At 34.6% G+C, this 19,002-nt stretch overlaps 1 protein-coding gene across 1 annotated transcript; it reads left to right on the top strand.

Annotated features, from left to right (window-relative positions):
• The first annotated feature begins 14,932 nt into the window (after window positions 1–14,932).
• Window positions 14,933–18,698, top strand: LOC131524577 (hemagglutinin/amebocyte aggregation factor-like). Its single transcript, XM_058751797.1, has 5 exons — window positions 14,933–15,073; window positions 15,166–15,244; window positions 15,579–15,767; window positions 15,830–15,982; window positions 16,965–18,698. Exons 1-5 carry the CDS (start codon window positions 15,019–15,021, stop codon window positions 17,008–17,010), a joined length of 522 nt encoding a protein of 173 aa, XP_058607780.1. The 5' UTR covers window positions 14,933–15,018; the 3' UTR covers window positions 17,011–18,698.
• The last annotated feature ends 304 nt before the right edge of the window (window positions 18,699–19,002 follow it).

The following is a 19,002-nucleotide window of genomic DNA, read 5'->3' as shown; positions in this document are numbered from 1 at the left end:
CCCAGATCTAGACAGCTAAAGCTGAGAGATGCACAGGCATGAGCGTTTGCATATGAAGATGAAACCCACGCTACTGACCTTGAGCAGAGATGCTGACATATAAATTCGGTTTCATGGATGAGGGAATAACTGGTGTGTTGACTTTTATCTGAACATATGAAAGCGCCAGGAAACAATAACGTCTCTGGCACCGCAGGGCTCCGGCAGTAAACAACGCATGAAAACTCCCACCATGCCTTTGGAGAAGTGGACGCATGAAGTGCTGGAATGAGCCGGAGGCTCACGGTGCTTCATATGATCATCTACAGGTTCCTGATCCACGGGGATGAAGGATGCACAAATGAGAAAAAGTCACATATGAGTAACGGCAGTAAAATGCAACACCTTTACTTCTATAAAAATATTTTTATAGCAATGCTGAGGGGAGACTGAACTAAACGATGCAGCATTTTTCAGTAGCGTGACTGTAGCGCAGCTGTTTTCAAAACAATAACACGCTATTTTCCAATATCTAGCAGTGTAGCGTGACAATATACTACATTACTGTTGTTCCTGTCATTCTGTATTGCAATTGCAGGTGAGCAAACAAGGTGAACACGCTGCCATAGCGGTCCTTCATTGAAAATCCGATTCATTTAGTGAGCCAGTCCTTCCCTGAACACCATTTTATAGTAAAATAAATGACTTCATTCAATAATGGGCATTGGAAATATTTGCATGTAGCATTTCCATACTCTCAGTTTAGAAAGTTTGGGTTTGATAAGATTTTTTTAGTCACTTCTGCTCACCAAGGCTGCATTTATTTAATCAAAAATACATTAAAATAGTGAAATATTATTGCAATTTAAAATAATTGTTTTCTATGTGAGTATATTGTAAACTGAAATTTATTTCTGTGATCAAAGTTGAGTTTTCAGCATCATTACTCCAGTCTTCAGCATCACATGATCTTCAGAAATCTGCTCAACAAACATTTCTGATTATTATCAATGATGAAAACAGTTGTGCTGTACAATATTTTTGTGGAAACTGTGATACATTTTATTTTTCAGGTTCAGAGCACTTCTTTTGTAACATTATAAATGTTTTATTGTCACTTCTGATCAATTTAATGCATCCTTGCTTAATAAAAGCATTAATTTCTTTAAAAAAAAAAAAAATCTTCTTAATATGTATACTTTAGTATTGTGTAGTATAAATACTGCTCAGAATTGTTAACAATATGAAGCATAATTAATGTTTTTGTTTTGTTTTTATCGGCTAACAGTGTCCATTAACTGACCACTCCAGTAACTGAAGTACTTTATATCCAGTAACTGAACTACTTTAACTATTTAAAGCTATTAGTAGTTTGTCCATAGGGAAGCTGCAGTCTGAAAGTACCTCTGCTTGATGGGAATCTCACAGAGAGAAAGAGAAAGAGAGAGAGAGAGAGAGAGAGAGAAATACAAAAACAGGAAACCAAAACAGCCAAGGCAAGCCGAGAGCAGATGGAGCTGCGCGCACACACACACACACACACACACACACAGTATCACATAGAGGCATGAAAATACATGCAAAGCCATTCATGCATATGCTCGATTGCTCACACACACACACTTGACAGCATTTACAAACTTCATCCTTATCACCCGCAGGACCCGTTCACCTGCCAAAGCTGAGACCGCACCCATTTTACTAAATGAAGGAAAATGCACAGTATTTCTGCAGTCAGCATCAGAATATAGTGTATAATGCAGCCTGTGAGATCTGTGCAAGCGAGGAGCGCAGCTGCCCGATGGATGATAACGTTAATCTGCTCCCCTCCGGGACAGAAGCGGTTAATACACGTCCAAGCCACACGTTTGAGCATGACTACATAATCCAGCAGTTTAAAAGACATGTACTGGGATAAAAGCAAGCCTTAAAGCTGATGTATGTAGCATTTGATGTTCAATATGACCAGACAGCTATATATAAACTGCTCCAGGCATAATGATTCCTCAATCACGTGTCTTGTTGAGAACAGGTGTGCTGGTACTGTACAAAGTGATCAATTTAATTTCGGTAGACTGCAATCTCTTCTGTCGGGGGTCTGACACAATGACAGATCAAGGATGGACGAGGGGTGAGAGACTAAACAACTGAGTCTGACGTTCCCAATTCCCCACCGAATATTACAACGGCCCATTTTGGCAGCAAATCAATGCACGGGGAATGAGAACAGGAGCAGCGTGGACATAAATGACTGCGATAGACTGAATTAGGATGTAATTCATGCAGTAACTTTAGCCTGTGAATGTGTGGGATAGTGCATCTGGTCCTACGGGACTCACTGTAGAAAATATATGACCATGCGTGGCTTCAGTGGGAAAACAGCGACCTGGAAAAGATTACACAATTTAAGGTGTGTTTCACATCGCTGATAGAAGCAATGCACGGGAGATGCAACAGCAGGGTTAGAAAAAAATAAGATACTACATTGAATAGTTCCTTCAGCAATGGGCATATATTATATGAGGTGTGGGTTTTTAATATAAGGCTGCAGGAAATATTAATAGAATGGAAAAAACATTGACTTCATGACTTAATTTGCATATATTTTGACTGTGTCGGATTAAATTATTAACATGATTACAGGGAAAAATAATTAGAGGTTCATTTCAAAATATAATAATCACATTTTTAAAAAAAAATCTATATGTAATTGTTTTTATAATTTAAAAAGCATTAAAGAATTGTATAATTGTAAAATGGTTACTTTTACACATTGGATCTCTGACCCCAAAAATAAAATTAAATCAATCTTAACAGATCATGAGGGTTAAAAACTACATTGTTAAAAACACCTATTTCAGCTTAAAAACTGAAGTCTTAAAATATTACGTATAATCAACTTGATTGCATAAGTCATTCCAAGTTAAATTACATTAAGCCAACTTTAAAAATCAAGTTGAATTTCAAGTAACAAAAAAATACATATATTTTTGATGCATTAAAGTAATGTACTGATCATATCATTTTCTACACTGCATTAACTAAACTTGATTGTCTTGAAATCAGATTTAAATGACAGGCTCTAAATGATGTAAAACGCCAAGCTGCAGCTTAAATAATCAGAATTCAGTCACATTTACTGAACCATGTTTGCGTGTCTCTTGCACTGTATTAACTAGCATGAAGTCATTAAAAACTCCAGCAAACCATGAGTAGTTCACACAGTTATTATTTTACGTTGCATCATAAAAGCCAATGAAATTCTCATTTTCAGTGTGTTTTTCACATTTCTACAGTACATTTGGGAGCTAAAATGCATACGTATGTATTATACAGCAGGCCACTGTGTGAAAAAAAGACCAACACAAGTATCCAAAATTCATTTACCACCTCTAGCAGGTGCTTTCTGGAAAGTATGTGTGTAACAGAGTTTGTGTGTAAATAAATGAGTGTGTGTGTCCTTCCTCGGTCCAGGCCGCCTCTAGGGATTGGTCCTGTAGAGGTCAGTGACTGTAGAGGAGGGTGTTCATCTCGCTATCAATCACACTAAAGGAAAACTCTCTGAGCTGAGACAGCAAGAGGAAGTTTTTCAATAAATGAGTCCTGCACCAGATACTGAAGGAAAAGCACGTTTCTCTTCCAATAATGTTCAAAACCACCAGGATAGACAAAATCCCAGATATGAGAGAGATTTCATATGCTTCCGTTTGTGCTCTTTCAGACTGTTATTCTAACATGTGCAAACTAATGCTTTGCAGTGTAACGGTTTATTTAGCAGGTCAATGAAGCTGTTTGAATACAGCTGCTTGAGAGCAAAACAGAAACAGACACGTTCCCATGTGTTTGAGAGATAAATGCGAGACACCTGAGAGCTTCACGCTTTTATCCCGGGAATCCGAGCAGATAAGATAAAAAAGCAGAAAGAGAGGAGGAGGAAAACTGAAATAAGCGCAGAGACACAAAACCTGGAGGATTGAAGATTCTCCCAGTCATCATTCAGAGGAGAAAGAGAGAGAGAGACTGCGAGTATCAGTAAGATAAACAAACAGACATAAAGGCATTGAAATGAAAAGCACTAAAGCAGACGACGCAGCTCTCATTGAGATGCAAAGAGAATAATTACAATCTTTAGATCCGAGGCAGAAACAAATTAGATTAATTAAATGACCATGTCACATAATCTCTACTTTAACTTTAAATTAGAGAGCTGTTTGCACCAGTAAACTTACATTAAATCCATTAGTTCAGTCCAGTTCATTCACATTTCAAAATATGTTTAAAACATAATCAGGTTACATTTAAACCGTCAATTTGGTTTTAATTTCGGTAAATCTTTATTCATGTTGCTTCATTACTTTAAACTCTGATTAGTGATCGATTTGAAACTCGCAGGAGGTTTAATTTTCCAAAAGTGCAGCACTTATTTGATGGACTGGGGACAGTAAAAGTTGTCAGAATAAAGTAAAATGCCCCCTTTTGCAATAACCTGTACTACTGTTCAAATTATTATTATTTTAAAGAAACATTTTTATTCAGCAAGGATGCATTAATTTGATCCAAAGTGACAATAAAGACATTTATAATGTTCCAAAAAATTCTATTTCAAATAAACGCTGTTCATTTGAATTTAATATTTGTAAAAGAATTCTGAAAAATAAAATGTTTCAAAGTTTCCATAAAAACATCCTTTAGCACAACTGTTTTCAACATTCAAAAATGTTTCTTGAGCAGCAAATCAGCATATTAGAATAATTTCTGGAGAATATTGAAGACTGGAGAAATGATGCTGAAAATGCAGCTTTGATCACAGGAATAAATTACATTTACATTTTTATTCACATAGAAAACACTTATTAGAAATTGTAATATTATTTCACATTTATAGTCAAATAAATGCAGCCTTGGTGAGTATAAAGGACTTTAAAATAGTCTTTTGAACGTTATTGTATGTTATATTGGTTGAGCACAGACACACTCAGTGAGGCAAAGGCATGCGTTAATAATAAGAGTACAACATTAAATTAAACTCAGTTTCCTTCACAAGCTACTTATGAGAACCATAAGATTAATTCTCATGCAACCATCAGAATTAATCTCAGATAAGAGATTTAATCACTGATTTATTAAGACATGTTTTAAATAAAATGATGCAACAGCACGAAAACTCAATTAAAAAATTTGGATTAGATCAAACCTGTTTAACTCTCATTCTGACGGCACCCATTCACTGCAGAGGATCCATTGGTGAGCAAGTGATGCAATGCATTTCTCCAAACCTGATGAAGAAGCAAATTCACCCTCATCCATAACCTTGGATGGCCTGAGGGTGAGCACATTTTCTTTTTTGGCTGAACCACTCCTTTAAAGCAAGAGAAGAAGGAATGAAAGAGAAAATAGTTCATCTCACCTGTTATTGGCGCCGTGTCGTGCTCTCTTATCTTCATCTAAACTTGATGGTCAGTGTAATCCCACCATCACTCAACAATAATCAAACCTCGAGCCCAGTCCGGCTCCTTCAGCTCATCTGGTTTGTCTGTGTCTCTTCACAAGAAGGGTTTCTCGCCTCATCCAAGACTAGAGCTTTCTCCGTCTTTGCAAAGGTGGAACAAACTCTCAGAACAGCCAATTCACCTGTATTCAGACAAAAAACAAACACATCTTACTGCAAGCAGCATAAACATGAACCCATATAGAGCTACACTGCAAAAAAATGGTTGTTTTTCAGAACAGTTTTCTAAACATTCTTAAATCAACATATACTGTATTTTCTTAAAGGGATGGTTCACCTAAAAATTGAACTTCTGTCATTTACTCACCCTCCATTTGTTCAACTTGTTGTTGCAGCCACCGACTTTAAATAGTATGGAAAAAACACTATAGAAGTCAATGGGTACCGTCAACTGTTTAGTTACCAACATTCTTCAAAATAGCTTCTTTTGTGTTCAGCAGAAGAACAAAACTCAAAGGAACTTGAAGGTGAGTAAATGATGACAGAATTTGCATTTTTGGTTGAACTATCCCTTTAAGAAGCAAAATGATATAAGACATGAAGTGAAGTTTTGCTTAAATCAGGAAAGAAATATCTGCCAGTTGGGTCAGAAAAATAATCTTGTGTTGTCTTTTAATTAAGTGTATTTTTTTGACCCCACTGGCAGATATTTGTGTAGTGGTAAACCAGACATACTTACTACACGGCCAAAAATGATTTTCTTCCTCAGATAACAGAAGAGAATATATGTACTGGGCGAAGCAATCAAAGAACTATCAAGGACTTTACTGCAATCAAAGCTTGTAATCTTTTTTTAAGGTTTTGATCACTTTTGTCTTCACTATACATCTGGTGTTCATCTGCAGATTGACCAATATCATGTTCATTAACATCACAAGTTTGTTTCAAATTGGCTCAATGCACCCCAGTATGTGAAACAGTCATACTTTGCAGCACTTCATGATTATATTTTCACTCGACACACAGCGCCATACTGACTTGAGCTCCACACTCTGGTAATTACCATTGATATGGTCTGTGAACGCTCTTATAAGTCATTCTGGTTAGACAGTATCTGCCAAGAAGAGAACGAACAAATGAAACGACAAAAGCACAGTGTGCAGAAAGAAAGAAAGAAGCACTGTGGTGGTTATCAATCAGATGATAATACTAAAGTACTTGGCAACATCCAGCTAACAAAAATATATTTTGCTAACATTTCCATTAATTTATCAAATGTAATTTCTAAATATTCTCTGAACAGATAAGTGTTTTTGTTGTGTAAAATGGAAACATTAAGGGAACATTCCATTTTAATCGTTTTGAAAACGTTATTTTTGAATGTTCTCTGAACGTTCTGAAACATGCAGTAACACTTCAAAAATGTTTAACTAAAATGTTACAGAGAAAAGTTCCATGAATGATACATAAATAAAGCCCAGATAACTTTGAACATTTAAAATACTTTTAAATCTTGAACATTTGGAACATTCTAAGAATGTTAGAACTCCCTGTTATTTGGGCACTTGTAGCAAAAAGTATCATGGTACTATTAGGTTGTTTTAGGTATTAATATGGTAATAACGTGGTTTTAGTACTGTATGTGTCAAAGTATTATGCTATTATGATATGAAACCATAACCATACAACAGTACTTTGTTGTAGAAGACAGTTTGATTACCATATATAGTACTTAAATTTTACTGCAAAGTTTTACAAAGAATACATTGTCCTGCATCAAATTTGATGAATAAAATCCAGTACTTGAGTTTTACTAATTTTGGGTGCTGATTCCAAAAACAGTGCTTGGTTTGCTCGAGCGTGTCACACACACAATATTTTTGCTTTTAACATTTATTTTGAATTATTTTATAATATTATAACTTAATCAGCAGAAAAACACCACAATTTTCATATTTATTAATGATTCTGAACACATTATTTTACGCATAATCCTGATTTCCATTTTTTTTTTTTTTACTTTTGACATTTGACTGTTTTTGTTATTTTCATAAGTGCATTAAACATGATACATATTCAGTATAATTAGAAAAACCTTAATTCTTATTTTGTGGAAAAACTGCATGTGATGGAAAAATAGTTTTTGACATTTTTGAACATCATCAAATCAGATAATATTTATATATATATATATATATATATATACACACACATTTATTTATTTATTTAATTTTTTTTTTGTTTGGATATGGGGTAAATAAATGGGCATAAAAAAAAAAATAAGTCAAGATGCAAGAAACAAAATAGCAAGATATTGGTCTCGTTTTCTGAAAAAGTATCAAAATTAAGTGACTTTTTCTCACTTAATGGGGTAAGAAAAATAATCTTGTAAATAAAAGCACAGAAACTGCACAGAAAACCATGGTTATTTCTTGAATACAACAATGCAACAAATTTCTATCCACATTATTTGGCCTTCTGACCTTCTGCAGCCCAGCTTACACAATTTACCACCAAAAAGCCTGTGCTTTTGTGATAGCGTTTGTTCTTTGCTTTACCGGAAAATACTTTCTTACTTAAATGTCTTAAAGAAGGAAAGCTGGCCAAAGGGCACGAGATGCGTGCGCGTGTGTGATTAGTATTCCGCGGCGAGGCTTCATCCTGCAGAATGTCAGCAGCACCTGGTCACGCCTCAGAGCGCAGGGCCACGGCATGATGGGATTGATACGGGCCTCCACGGAGGAAGAGCAACCGTGTCAGAGAGGAGTGTGCCTAACAAGACTCTGCTCTCCTCCTCTCTCTCTGCCAGCGATACGGCCACCTGGGCTCAAAACCCGAGAGGAGACGCTCTGAATGACTGCGATCCAAACGTGCATGGTCTTCCCCGCGTCTCAGTGTGCAGAAAAATCCTTTTACCTGTCAAAGACTTCTGACACTGCTGAAATAAACTGTGCTTTTCCCTCCGAAATCTCTTTTTGGAAGAAAAGCACCCCTGAACGTCTCATGCCAATTGGTTTTAAACTGGCTTAAGATTTAAGCTCGTTTCAACACAACTTGCATTTGCAGCATGCGCACAACTGCATTTCTGCTTTGTAACGAAACTATGATGCTATACAGAAAAGCAAGAGATTTCTTTCTTACTACATTGAGCTTTGCATAACAGATATAAAATGGTTATCAGAAGTAGGCAGATGTGAAATATCAGCATAAAATATGTCATTTAATTAACATGGAAGCCAAAAACCAAAGTAAAGTAATAAACGCAACTTTTTTATGCTGAGCTGAGTCAGAAATATTGATCATGCTTTACAGTACGGTTTTATTTGTTAACAGTAATAAACTAGTTAACATGAACTAACAATGAACAAAGCATTTATTAATGTTCATTAAATGTTAATTCCAGCTGTTACTAATACATTTTTAAAGTCAAAACTTGCATCTGTTAAAATTTGTTAATGCAAAACATGAAAAACAATAAACAATGCATTTTTTTATTAAATAACATTAACAAAGATTAATAAATGTTTTATATTAATCTGTATATATTAATGCTGCAACGTAAATGTGTTAAAAATAAGTCATAATATAATATAACATTTTACAGTAGATCTCATTTGTAGTAGTTGACTAATTTTAACGGCTAATTAAAAATTCAAAGTCCAAACTTTAAGACTTTTTCAAGACTAGGTTACCATTTTAAAGGGATAGTTCACCCCAAAATAATTCAGTCATCATTTACTCACCCTCACGTCTTTGGGACGAGGCCTGTGCTACAGATGCCAAACAGCACAGAAAGTCCACTCCGCAGCGGTGTGAAGCGAAGAGGGCAAGAGAAACACACACAGTCATTATAATTCCAATCACAGAGCTGAAGTTTACTGAGTTTCACGATATCAAAGCACTAGAGATTCACAATGTTCTTCAGTGAAGGTCTCGCACATGCTTTATCTGCAGAGGACTTTCTTAAGAACAAAACAAAAGGAGGAAGATTTAATGCTAGATCAGCGGTTCAAACTTTACAGACTGTTTGTAAAGAAGAAAAAGTTACACTTTATTTTAAGGTGTCCTTGTTACAGTACAATTATACATTTAAGTACTTATTAATATTTATTAACTAGGATTAGGATTAGGGTTTGGCTCAGGGTCACTTGCATGTAATTACAGTATGTATAATTAATTGTTATTATAATAGTAATGTAATGTGTAACAAAGACACCTTAAAGTGTTACCAAAACAAAAAAAAATCAAAAACTAGACAAAAAGTTAACATAACTAGACAAAACTTATTTGATAAAAATGCATCGCTAAAAACAAAAATTGGTCACCAGTGAAAATTGTTGGTATAACAAGTAAAATGTTTTTGAGCTCAGAATATAATTTTAGTGTATCAAGCTAAAATAAGAAGTGTTGCTTTGGAAACTAGCTGAAATAAAAAAAATTAGTTACTGTTTATTTTATTTCAAGTAACATTTTTTTTTTATAATTGTTTTAATGTTTTAGCAATGTATGTATATGTATACTAACATATATATATATATATATATATATATATATATATATATGTGTGTGTGTGTGTGTGTGTGACCCTGGACCACAAAACCAGTCTTAAGTGTCAATTTTTCGAAATTGAGATTTATACATCATCTGAGGGTGCAAAAAAATCTAAATATTGAGAAAATCACCTTTAAAGTTGTTCAAATTAAGTTCTTAGCAATGCATATTACTAATCAAAAATTAAGTTTTGATATATTTACGGTAGGAAATTTACAAAATATCTTCATGGAACATGATCTTTACTTAATATCCTAATGATTTTCGGCATAAAAGAAAATGGATAATTTTGACCCATACAATGTATTTTTGGCTATTGCTACAAATATACCCCAGCGACTTATGACTGGTTTTGAGGTTCAGGGTCACATATATGTTAGTAACTATAATACTATAACAAACCTGGTACCATCTAGATGACATCTGCATTAAAGACTAGCATGCATGTCATCTATTAAATTTAGATTAAGGTAAAACATTTACAGATATTTTCTTGGGAATCACTGCAGCAGATAAAAAAGACAAACTGTTATTACCAACTGCATCAACAATCAAATTAATAAACTATTTGCTTCTCTCCTGGGTTCATTAAAAGACTTCAAAATGTTATCCAAATATCCATAATTAATATCACAGTATGTACACGTCAATCACTGAGGCCCACTGTGAATCTGTGCATATTAAGGTTTTGATGAGAAACTGGGGAGTTGAAGATGTTTTATTATATATAACTGCAGAATAATCTCTCTCTGCAATCACACGTGTGACACACAAACACACTGATCGCTCATCATCAAACCAGAGCCGTTACACTGTAGACAGAGAGGAAGACAGATGGAGGAGGATGATGATGATGGAAGACGGAGGACTATAACGGAGGCCTGAAATGAAGGGATTCAGAAGAATTGAAAAGAATGAGAAAATACAAGAAAGAGAGTTGCATGAATACAGACGCCACAGTGAGAAACACCTGTGCCACAGCAACACAAACACCCTTAATTACTTCTCATTTAATGATCTTTCACTGTGAGGCATTATAAAAATCATTTCATCATTGTATTACTATAATAGCAGTCCGGGCAACTTATTTTCCAAGGCTTTCAAGTCTTATGATTACTTTGTGTGAAAAACACACAAAAACAGTTATTCTCTGATATAATATTGTAGCTGGTCATGTGACACAATTAGAACCAATAGCATTCCTGAATTCATTTAGTATTACGCAATGAAAAATGTGTGTAGTAACAATTTTCAATCAGAAATTGATCGTAAATTTCACAAATATTTCATAAGTAACGCATTGAAATAAATGTAAACTTTTTTAATACAAATGTGAATATAACATTTTTAATAGAAAGACTGAAAAAGTATTTTCTTGTAAAACGTACTCAAAAAATCTTAGTTTTTCATTTATTACATTTTAATGTTTAAATATATATATATATATATATATATATATATTTATATAGTGCTGAATATAAATTTTTCTTGTTGAAGACTCAACTTTTATGTTCATTTTATGGTGCTTTTGACACTTTTGTAGATTAAATGCACCTGGTCACTGTATGCTATTATGAAAATTGTGCTAAATATGTCCTTTTATGTTTTATAGTAGACAAATAAAAGACATGAGGGAGTGTACTGTACAGTAAATGATGAAAATGTTAAATTCTCTGTGAACAAACCCTTAAAACAGACATCAAATTTACAATTGTTTACCATTTTGTCTTACAGCAGGCTGTTTAACAAACTTCACAACGCAATAAAATTTGAATACAGCTTATAATGCAAAACCCAGGTATGTGAATCTGGTTTAGCATCTGTAAACCACATCAGCTGTGCCAGACCCGTTCTATCTGTTCGTCAAAACGATCAGGCTGGGAGAATAAATTTTCCAGCCAAAGGCAGATGGCTGAAAACCCGAAGCCCCAGAACACATCTAAACAAAAATCGACCGACATCCTGAGCTCGAGTTAGTCCTGAAGATAAAAGCTTCAGATGGCACACGCAGAGCAAACACGCTGAAACCGAGGCCTTTAATGGGGCGTTCAGATCAGAGCGCCGTTCCACGGGGGATTTTATGTTGTGCTTTTATTGGAACTGTGAATATGATTTTCTTATGATCCAACATAACATCACGGCGGCGATTGCTTTGGATTCTGGGACCTTCTGGGATTTGCTGGACACCGAGGATGGAGTTTATCATCCACCTTAAACGGCTGAAGATTTTATTGTCTAGAAACACAGTGTGTGTGGATCCAAACTGTCCCAAAGGAGCCTTGGTTTGTGCACATATACACACACAAACATTAACTAGTGATCTAAACAAGTACTTCAGATGTATACTGTTTACAGATAAAGCCACACTACCTGTCAAAAATCTGGAATAACTACATTAACCACATCACTTGTTCAGCAATGGATGCTCTGCAGTGAATGGGTGCCGTCAGAATGAGAGTCCAAATTGTCTTAATGATGGATTTGTTTCAGCTTTTGTCTTCTCCAGATGTTAGCTGATGGACTGGAGTGGTGTGGATTATTGTGATGTTTTTATCAGCCGTTTTGGACTGACGGCACCCATTCACTACAGAGCATCCATTGCTGAGACACTGATGCAATGCTACATTTCTCCAAACCTGATGAAGAAACAAACTCATCTACATCTTGGATGGCCTGAGGCTGAGCGCATTTTCAGCAAATTTTAATTTTTAGGTGAACACTTCTTCTAAACCAGATGCATTATTCAGGTAGCTAAACATAAGAAAGGAAAAAAAGAGAAAGAAAGATTGCTGTAAAATGTTAACACGTTGCCAAGATAAATATATGCATCCTATACGTACAGATTAAAACAAGCCTGACACATTTTAAAATGTGTTGCTTGCATAGCTAGAAGCATCTGCATCCATATATTAGTGTTTGAGGCCTAACGCAGCAGTCGAATCCTGTGAATCCACACACACACACACACAGAGAGAGAGAGAGAGAGAGGATACGGTCATATAGTCAGAGCTCTTGAGTCTCGGTTCACTCTATAATGAGGCATCAGGCTCCAGCAGCACTAATGCGAAGCCCCCAGGTAATAACTGCACACTGTTCCACATCTCCTCGCTTCTGTTGCACCTCGAGAGCCAAGCAGAGAAGAAACGCTGTTCTATATAATGAACATGTGTGTGTGAGCAGCAACTGGGCACTTATGTGTGTTACTGCAGTTTCTGGTGGTTTGTGTTGCGGTGAGTTTCCTGCTGAGGCACCACTCCAGCCCGTGTAATTAATCAACACTGGATCACACACACACACACACACACACACACACTGTGAGGACAGTAGAGAAGGATCATCTGCCCTGCAGTGTGTGCATGCATGTGTGCATGTACTCTTATATGATAGTGTGTGTAACTCTGTTCCAAAAGCGGTGCTGTCGACATGCAGGTGTCTACTAAGGCAGCATACTAACTAGGGATGGGAATTGTGATTTAGTGATTCAGGATCTGATTGCACTTAATTATTTAGCTTCCTTAACAATTCCGTTAATTAATCTTTCAGTACTTGAAGAATAATTGCTCCTATAACTGTGACGTTATCAAATAAACTAAACAAAACCAACAACTTAGTGGTAATATACATGCATGTACACACACACACACACACGTATGTGGTTCATAGGCACTCTCTATAGGAATAAGGCATATAGGCAGATTATCTTATTTTATTTAATTAATTTATTTTTGTTTGTATTTGATAGTTTTACTGATGGAATATCCAACCTTGGCACATTTCTAGCAAAGGCAGTTTTTTTCTTCTTTTTAAATCTTTTAGGAAGATTTCCAGGCCTGTTCAGGTTTGATAACATATTAACAAACATTTATTGAATGATGTGAACAATCATTCTTTTTCCATTTTAGTTGATCTGGTCTGCTTTATGGTGGAGACGTTGCTTGGAAGGATACTTTTTAAAGGAAATGACCATATCCAATTTCTGCTTTCATGTGTTCTGTTGATTTTAATGATTTCAAATGATTTAATTTAATGGGAAAATGCACAATTAATGCAGGTGTTTAAAAACTTTATCATAGGCCTTTTCATAAAGAAAGTATTAAACACTATTGTCTTGTTTCCAAATGCAAATTTTGGTTTACATCTCACAATTCTGGTATAAATTCGAAATATCTTCCAATTCTGACTTTATAACTTGCAACTGCAAGAAAAAAGTCCAACATTTTATTTACTTTACAGATGAGTTATTTAGTAATGCAATAATTGACCCATAAAATGCCATGGTTAGAATTTAACACCACACCTTTTTTATTAAGCAATAAACCCATCTCAAGTGTCTCATGATTTATAGCGAGTGTAATTATTTGAGAATTTGCCTAAACAAATCGGATTGTATTATTTAAAAAATATACCATAAGGTCAAATAATATATTTATCTAATCGCAGTACAACGAGCCGTAGCCTTCCCTGAGTAAATTTACACCACTTATCTTTCATTAAGTTTAGCTTTCAAAATCAAGCACTCAAACAAAACGAACATAGCAATGTTTAACATGCAGCTCTGCTTATCTATGTTTACTGTACATACTATGATCCCACAGACAAAAAGCCATGATTCACTGATAAAAATGAACAAAGCAACACAGTTAAGCAGGTCAGACTGGCTGAACTGTGTCAAAGATTCTCCAAAATAGTCAATAAAATAAATTGAATTTGACCTGGCACAGATAGTAAGATATTTCATGCAAGAAATACCAGGAAAGTTCATGCTTTATATCAGTAAAACTCTTGGACTTAATCTTATTTGCTGTGATCCTGTACTTCCTCTCAAGGATGCCAAGAGCTGGCAACTAATACATTTCTGCTAATAAGTAAAGGTTTGTTTTTGCCTTGAAATCAGTCCCACCTGTTCAAACATGACTAGAACCCACTTGTTAATTAACAGACTGACCTTACATTACGTATTGGTGCCCATAAGTCCTGAAGGCCTTATAAAAGCAGAAGTTTTGTCTCAAGCTGTCTTTGTAACTTCACTCGACCACAACATGAAGAGAGCTGCTTCATTCCTGCTGCTGACGAGTCTCTTGGTCAACGGACAAGGTGGGAAACTTTATGAGAAACTGTTTAATTTAATTAAACGGTACGGTAGATATGCTTGATGTTAAGTGTTCAGTCTGAATCAAATTTTACAGAATTACGCTGGGAGAACACTTTCGATGAGCCTCTAGATTTTAAGTGCCCTTCGGGACAGTCAATATCCTCCATAAAGAGGTGAGTAGAAAGCAGACTGCGCTTTAGTAAAGGTAGAGATGCTGTCAAAATATTACTATATTAAAAGTCAAAATATAAAGGGCCAAAATTGCACATTGTGTCCAAAAATGCACATAATATAATTCATTTAGCATGCAACTCTTGATAAACGGGCAAACAATTATACTGTAAGGATGAAAAGTATCATATTTGGTTTGTAAATGAGCAAGAGACAAAATTCCCCATCAAAAGTAGTATGAATTCTAAAAACAATGCTTTTGTCTTATTAATGAAATACAATAGAAAAGTACCTATATACTGTATATAATCAGAACATCATGTTTCCCTGCCTAAGCCAACATCACAATCATCACGAGGACCGAATGTGGGAGTTCGGCTGTAAAGACACCTTTGATTCCGCTTCAGACTGTTTCTTGTCACCTAACGTCAATGATTTTGACCAAAAATTCACCTTTGAGTGTCCACCACACCACATCATGACCGGAATGAGCAGCTACCACAATAACAAGCACGAAGACAGACGGTGAGCTCTGATTTTGGACTGTTTTCATACCGGGCCGATATCATTATTGTGTTTACACACAGGTGGCAGTTCTTCTGCTGTAGAAGTACTGACCTCTGTACCGCTGACTGTGAGTGGACTACTTATGTGAACAACTTTGATGAGTATTTCCACTGGACTGTACCAAACCATAACTACCTGGTGGGTGCTGAAAGCTACCACGACAATAAACATGAGTAAGTACAGCTCCCCAAAATAATCCGACATGCTCGTAGACAGGCTTCATGTGAGCCTGGAGGGATTGTTTTGAGATGATGATTGGCTGCTTCCTTATTACAAGATGCAAAACGTAATTTATTAGTAATAATTGTCGACAGATATTTATAACTATTCACACACTCCGACTTCTGGCCATTAATTTAAGTTCTTTCAGTTAAGAAATCTTAAACCCAACTAACTAAATTAAGATCAAGACCAAATTTGGTTGGTAATTTGGTATTGGTATTTAAAATATTAAGGGGTGTTAAAGGGGATCTATTACGCCTCTTTTCACAAAACTTCTCAAAACATTTGTGACCCTGGAGCACAAAACCAGTCTTAAGTCGCTGGGGTATATTTGTAGCAATATCCAAAAATACATTGTATGTGTCAAAATTATTGATTTTGCTTTTATTCCAAAAATCATTAGTATATTAAGTAAAGATCATATTCTGTGAAGATATTTTGTAAATTTACTACTGTAAATATATCAAAACGTCGTTTTTGATTAGTAATATGCATTGCTAAGAATTCATTTGAACAACTTTAAAGGTGATTTTCTCAATATTTTGTTTTTTTTGCACCCTCAGATTCCAGATTTTCAAATAGTTGTATCTCAGACAAATATTGTCCGATCCTAACAAACCATACATCAATGGAAAGCTTATTTATTCAGATGATGTATAAATCTCAATTTCGAAAAATTGACACTTAAGACTGGTTTTGTGGTCCAGGGTCACATTTAATAATGAGAGATGTTAATGCAATTGGCCTTAACGGGTTTAATGTTGCAGCATGTGTGGTCTTCGACATTGTGACCTGTCTTCCTGTCTTGAATAATTTGTTCATTTGAATATTGATAAAGGTGTTCAGGAGACGTAAATATGATGCTGGAATCATAATAGCACATGAAACTGCCTATTTAAATAATAACATGATGTCTTTTTACATGCTTTTCAGAGACCGGCGCTGGAAGTACAAGTATTGTGCCAAAGTGCAATGCTGAGACTCACAAATTCCCTCAAGTGCAAATACACTCAAATTCAAATCTGAAATGAAGAAGACAGGATGGAAACATAATCATAACTTCAGAAGAAAAATGCTGATAGGTATAAGACTGTATATGAGAGTGTCTTGAAGTACTGTCAAATCAGCCGATATGAAATAAAATTGATATAAATCTGAATAAATCATAATTATTTCTAATTTATAAAATAATTAGTGTTTGAACAAGCATATGAATACCTTTTTTCAGGAAGAGATACAAAAACTCTAACAACACTTTTTAATTTATGTATTTTATCAGCATAATAATAGGAGTGGAAATTTGAATAGAAAAATTTACATGAATTTCAGAATGTCTTCAGCATGACTTGAGAAGTTTAATAGAAGAAGAACATCTGAGTTCGCATGGTCAGTGTCACAATGTTTACAGTCGTCTTCTATTTATGACTGACAATATTAGATGAGTAAATGGATAAATACATCACTTAAAAACATATATTTGCTCTGTAAACCCTTATCTTTGGAGTCAACATGATTCTGTAGAACAATATTTCCCAACCCTGTTCCTGGAGGAAATACAATAGTACATATTTACTGTATTTTCCTGATTCAACTCACGAGCTTGCAATGAAGAAACAAACCTTGGGATCAGTTGCTGAATTCAATTACAATTAAATTAGCTGTATATATAAGCCATTTCAACTTAAATTATAATAAACTTGTTTAAAAAAAAATAATAATAGTTGAAGCTTGTGCAACTGATAAAAAGGTTGAAACTGCTTAACTTGTTTTGATGCATGTTTCAATGTAATATATTTTAGAATAACATGTAAATGAAAAGTACAGGCTTTTATAGGCTATAATGTGAACTCAACATTCAGCCTCAAAAGGTTACTAATTTTGTGATAATGACATGCCCCATTATTTTGAGCTGCTTTGACCAGAAGTACGTTTTAAAGTTAGATCAGTTTTTAAAAAGCATTGGCATTTGTTTTTTAGCAATACAATCAGAGGTGCTTTTAATTTTTATACGTAACAAACTAAATGGAAAATAACAAACTAAAGATATTATTGGGCTTTGCAATGCCACTGAAAACAAAAATAACATTTCAGAGAAAATGATGCTGTATATATTTGATTGAACTGTGTATTTGAAGCGTATTCTTTCACAGTTAATTCATACTGATTTGTAATTGTCTCACCTTCAAAGATTGCATCTCTTGTGTGTTGACGTTATTTGATGCATTATGTGGTGGTGTTACCTTATGAACTGTGATTACATTATAAATTGCTGCAGTGTGTTTATAATATTACATTTACATAATACATAACACAATAATACATAATACATTTCTCATATACTACCCCATTATATTATGTGAAAAGTCATGTTGAAAATTGTTATTACACTATGAGCTTACATAATATCATATTTGTTCTACATTTTTAGAAAAATATTATATTATGTAAGGAGGATTAGGACTGGCAAGCTAATCAACATCATATAAATAAATAAATAAATAAATTAATTAATTAATTAATTAATTAATTAATTAACAGTGCCAAATCTATTAAAATTCATTCCACAATGTCCAGCACAATTGGGGTAAAAAAGGTGCATAAGATTTTTGTGGGTCTACCAATAACGCAAAAAATACTATAGTACCATGGAAATTGGGCATGAAACTTGTTTCCGTAACGGAATAAAAAAATAAAAAACATAAAAAAGATTAATTGCAATTTTTTATTATGATATCTTTCTCAGAATTATGAGGTATAAATTCAAAATTGCAAGTTATTTTTCTCACAATTGCACAATTGTGTTTTTTCTATACTTTTTTTAGTTGTAAAGTCAGAATCGTGAGATATAAAACAAGAAAATATCAGATTTTTCCCCCTCACATCTCGACATGATATTTCACAGTTCTGAGGGAAAAGTCAGAATTATGAGACAAACTTGAAACTGCGAGAAAAAAGTCAGTTGTGAAATAAA

The sequence above is a fragment of the Onychostoma macrolepis genome, chromosome 18, assembly GCF_012432095.1.
Source record: "Onychostoma macrolepis isolate SWU-2019 chromosome 18, ASM1243209v1, whole genome shotgun sequence".
Lineage (NCBI taxonomy): Eukaryota > Metazoa > Chordata > Actinopteri > Cypriniformes > Cyprinidae > Onychostoma > Onychostoma macrolepis.
The sequence above is the reverse complement of the archived record's forward strand: the minus strand, read 5'-3'. Positions and strand labels throughout refer to the sequence as shown.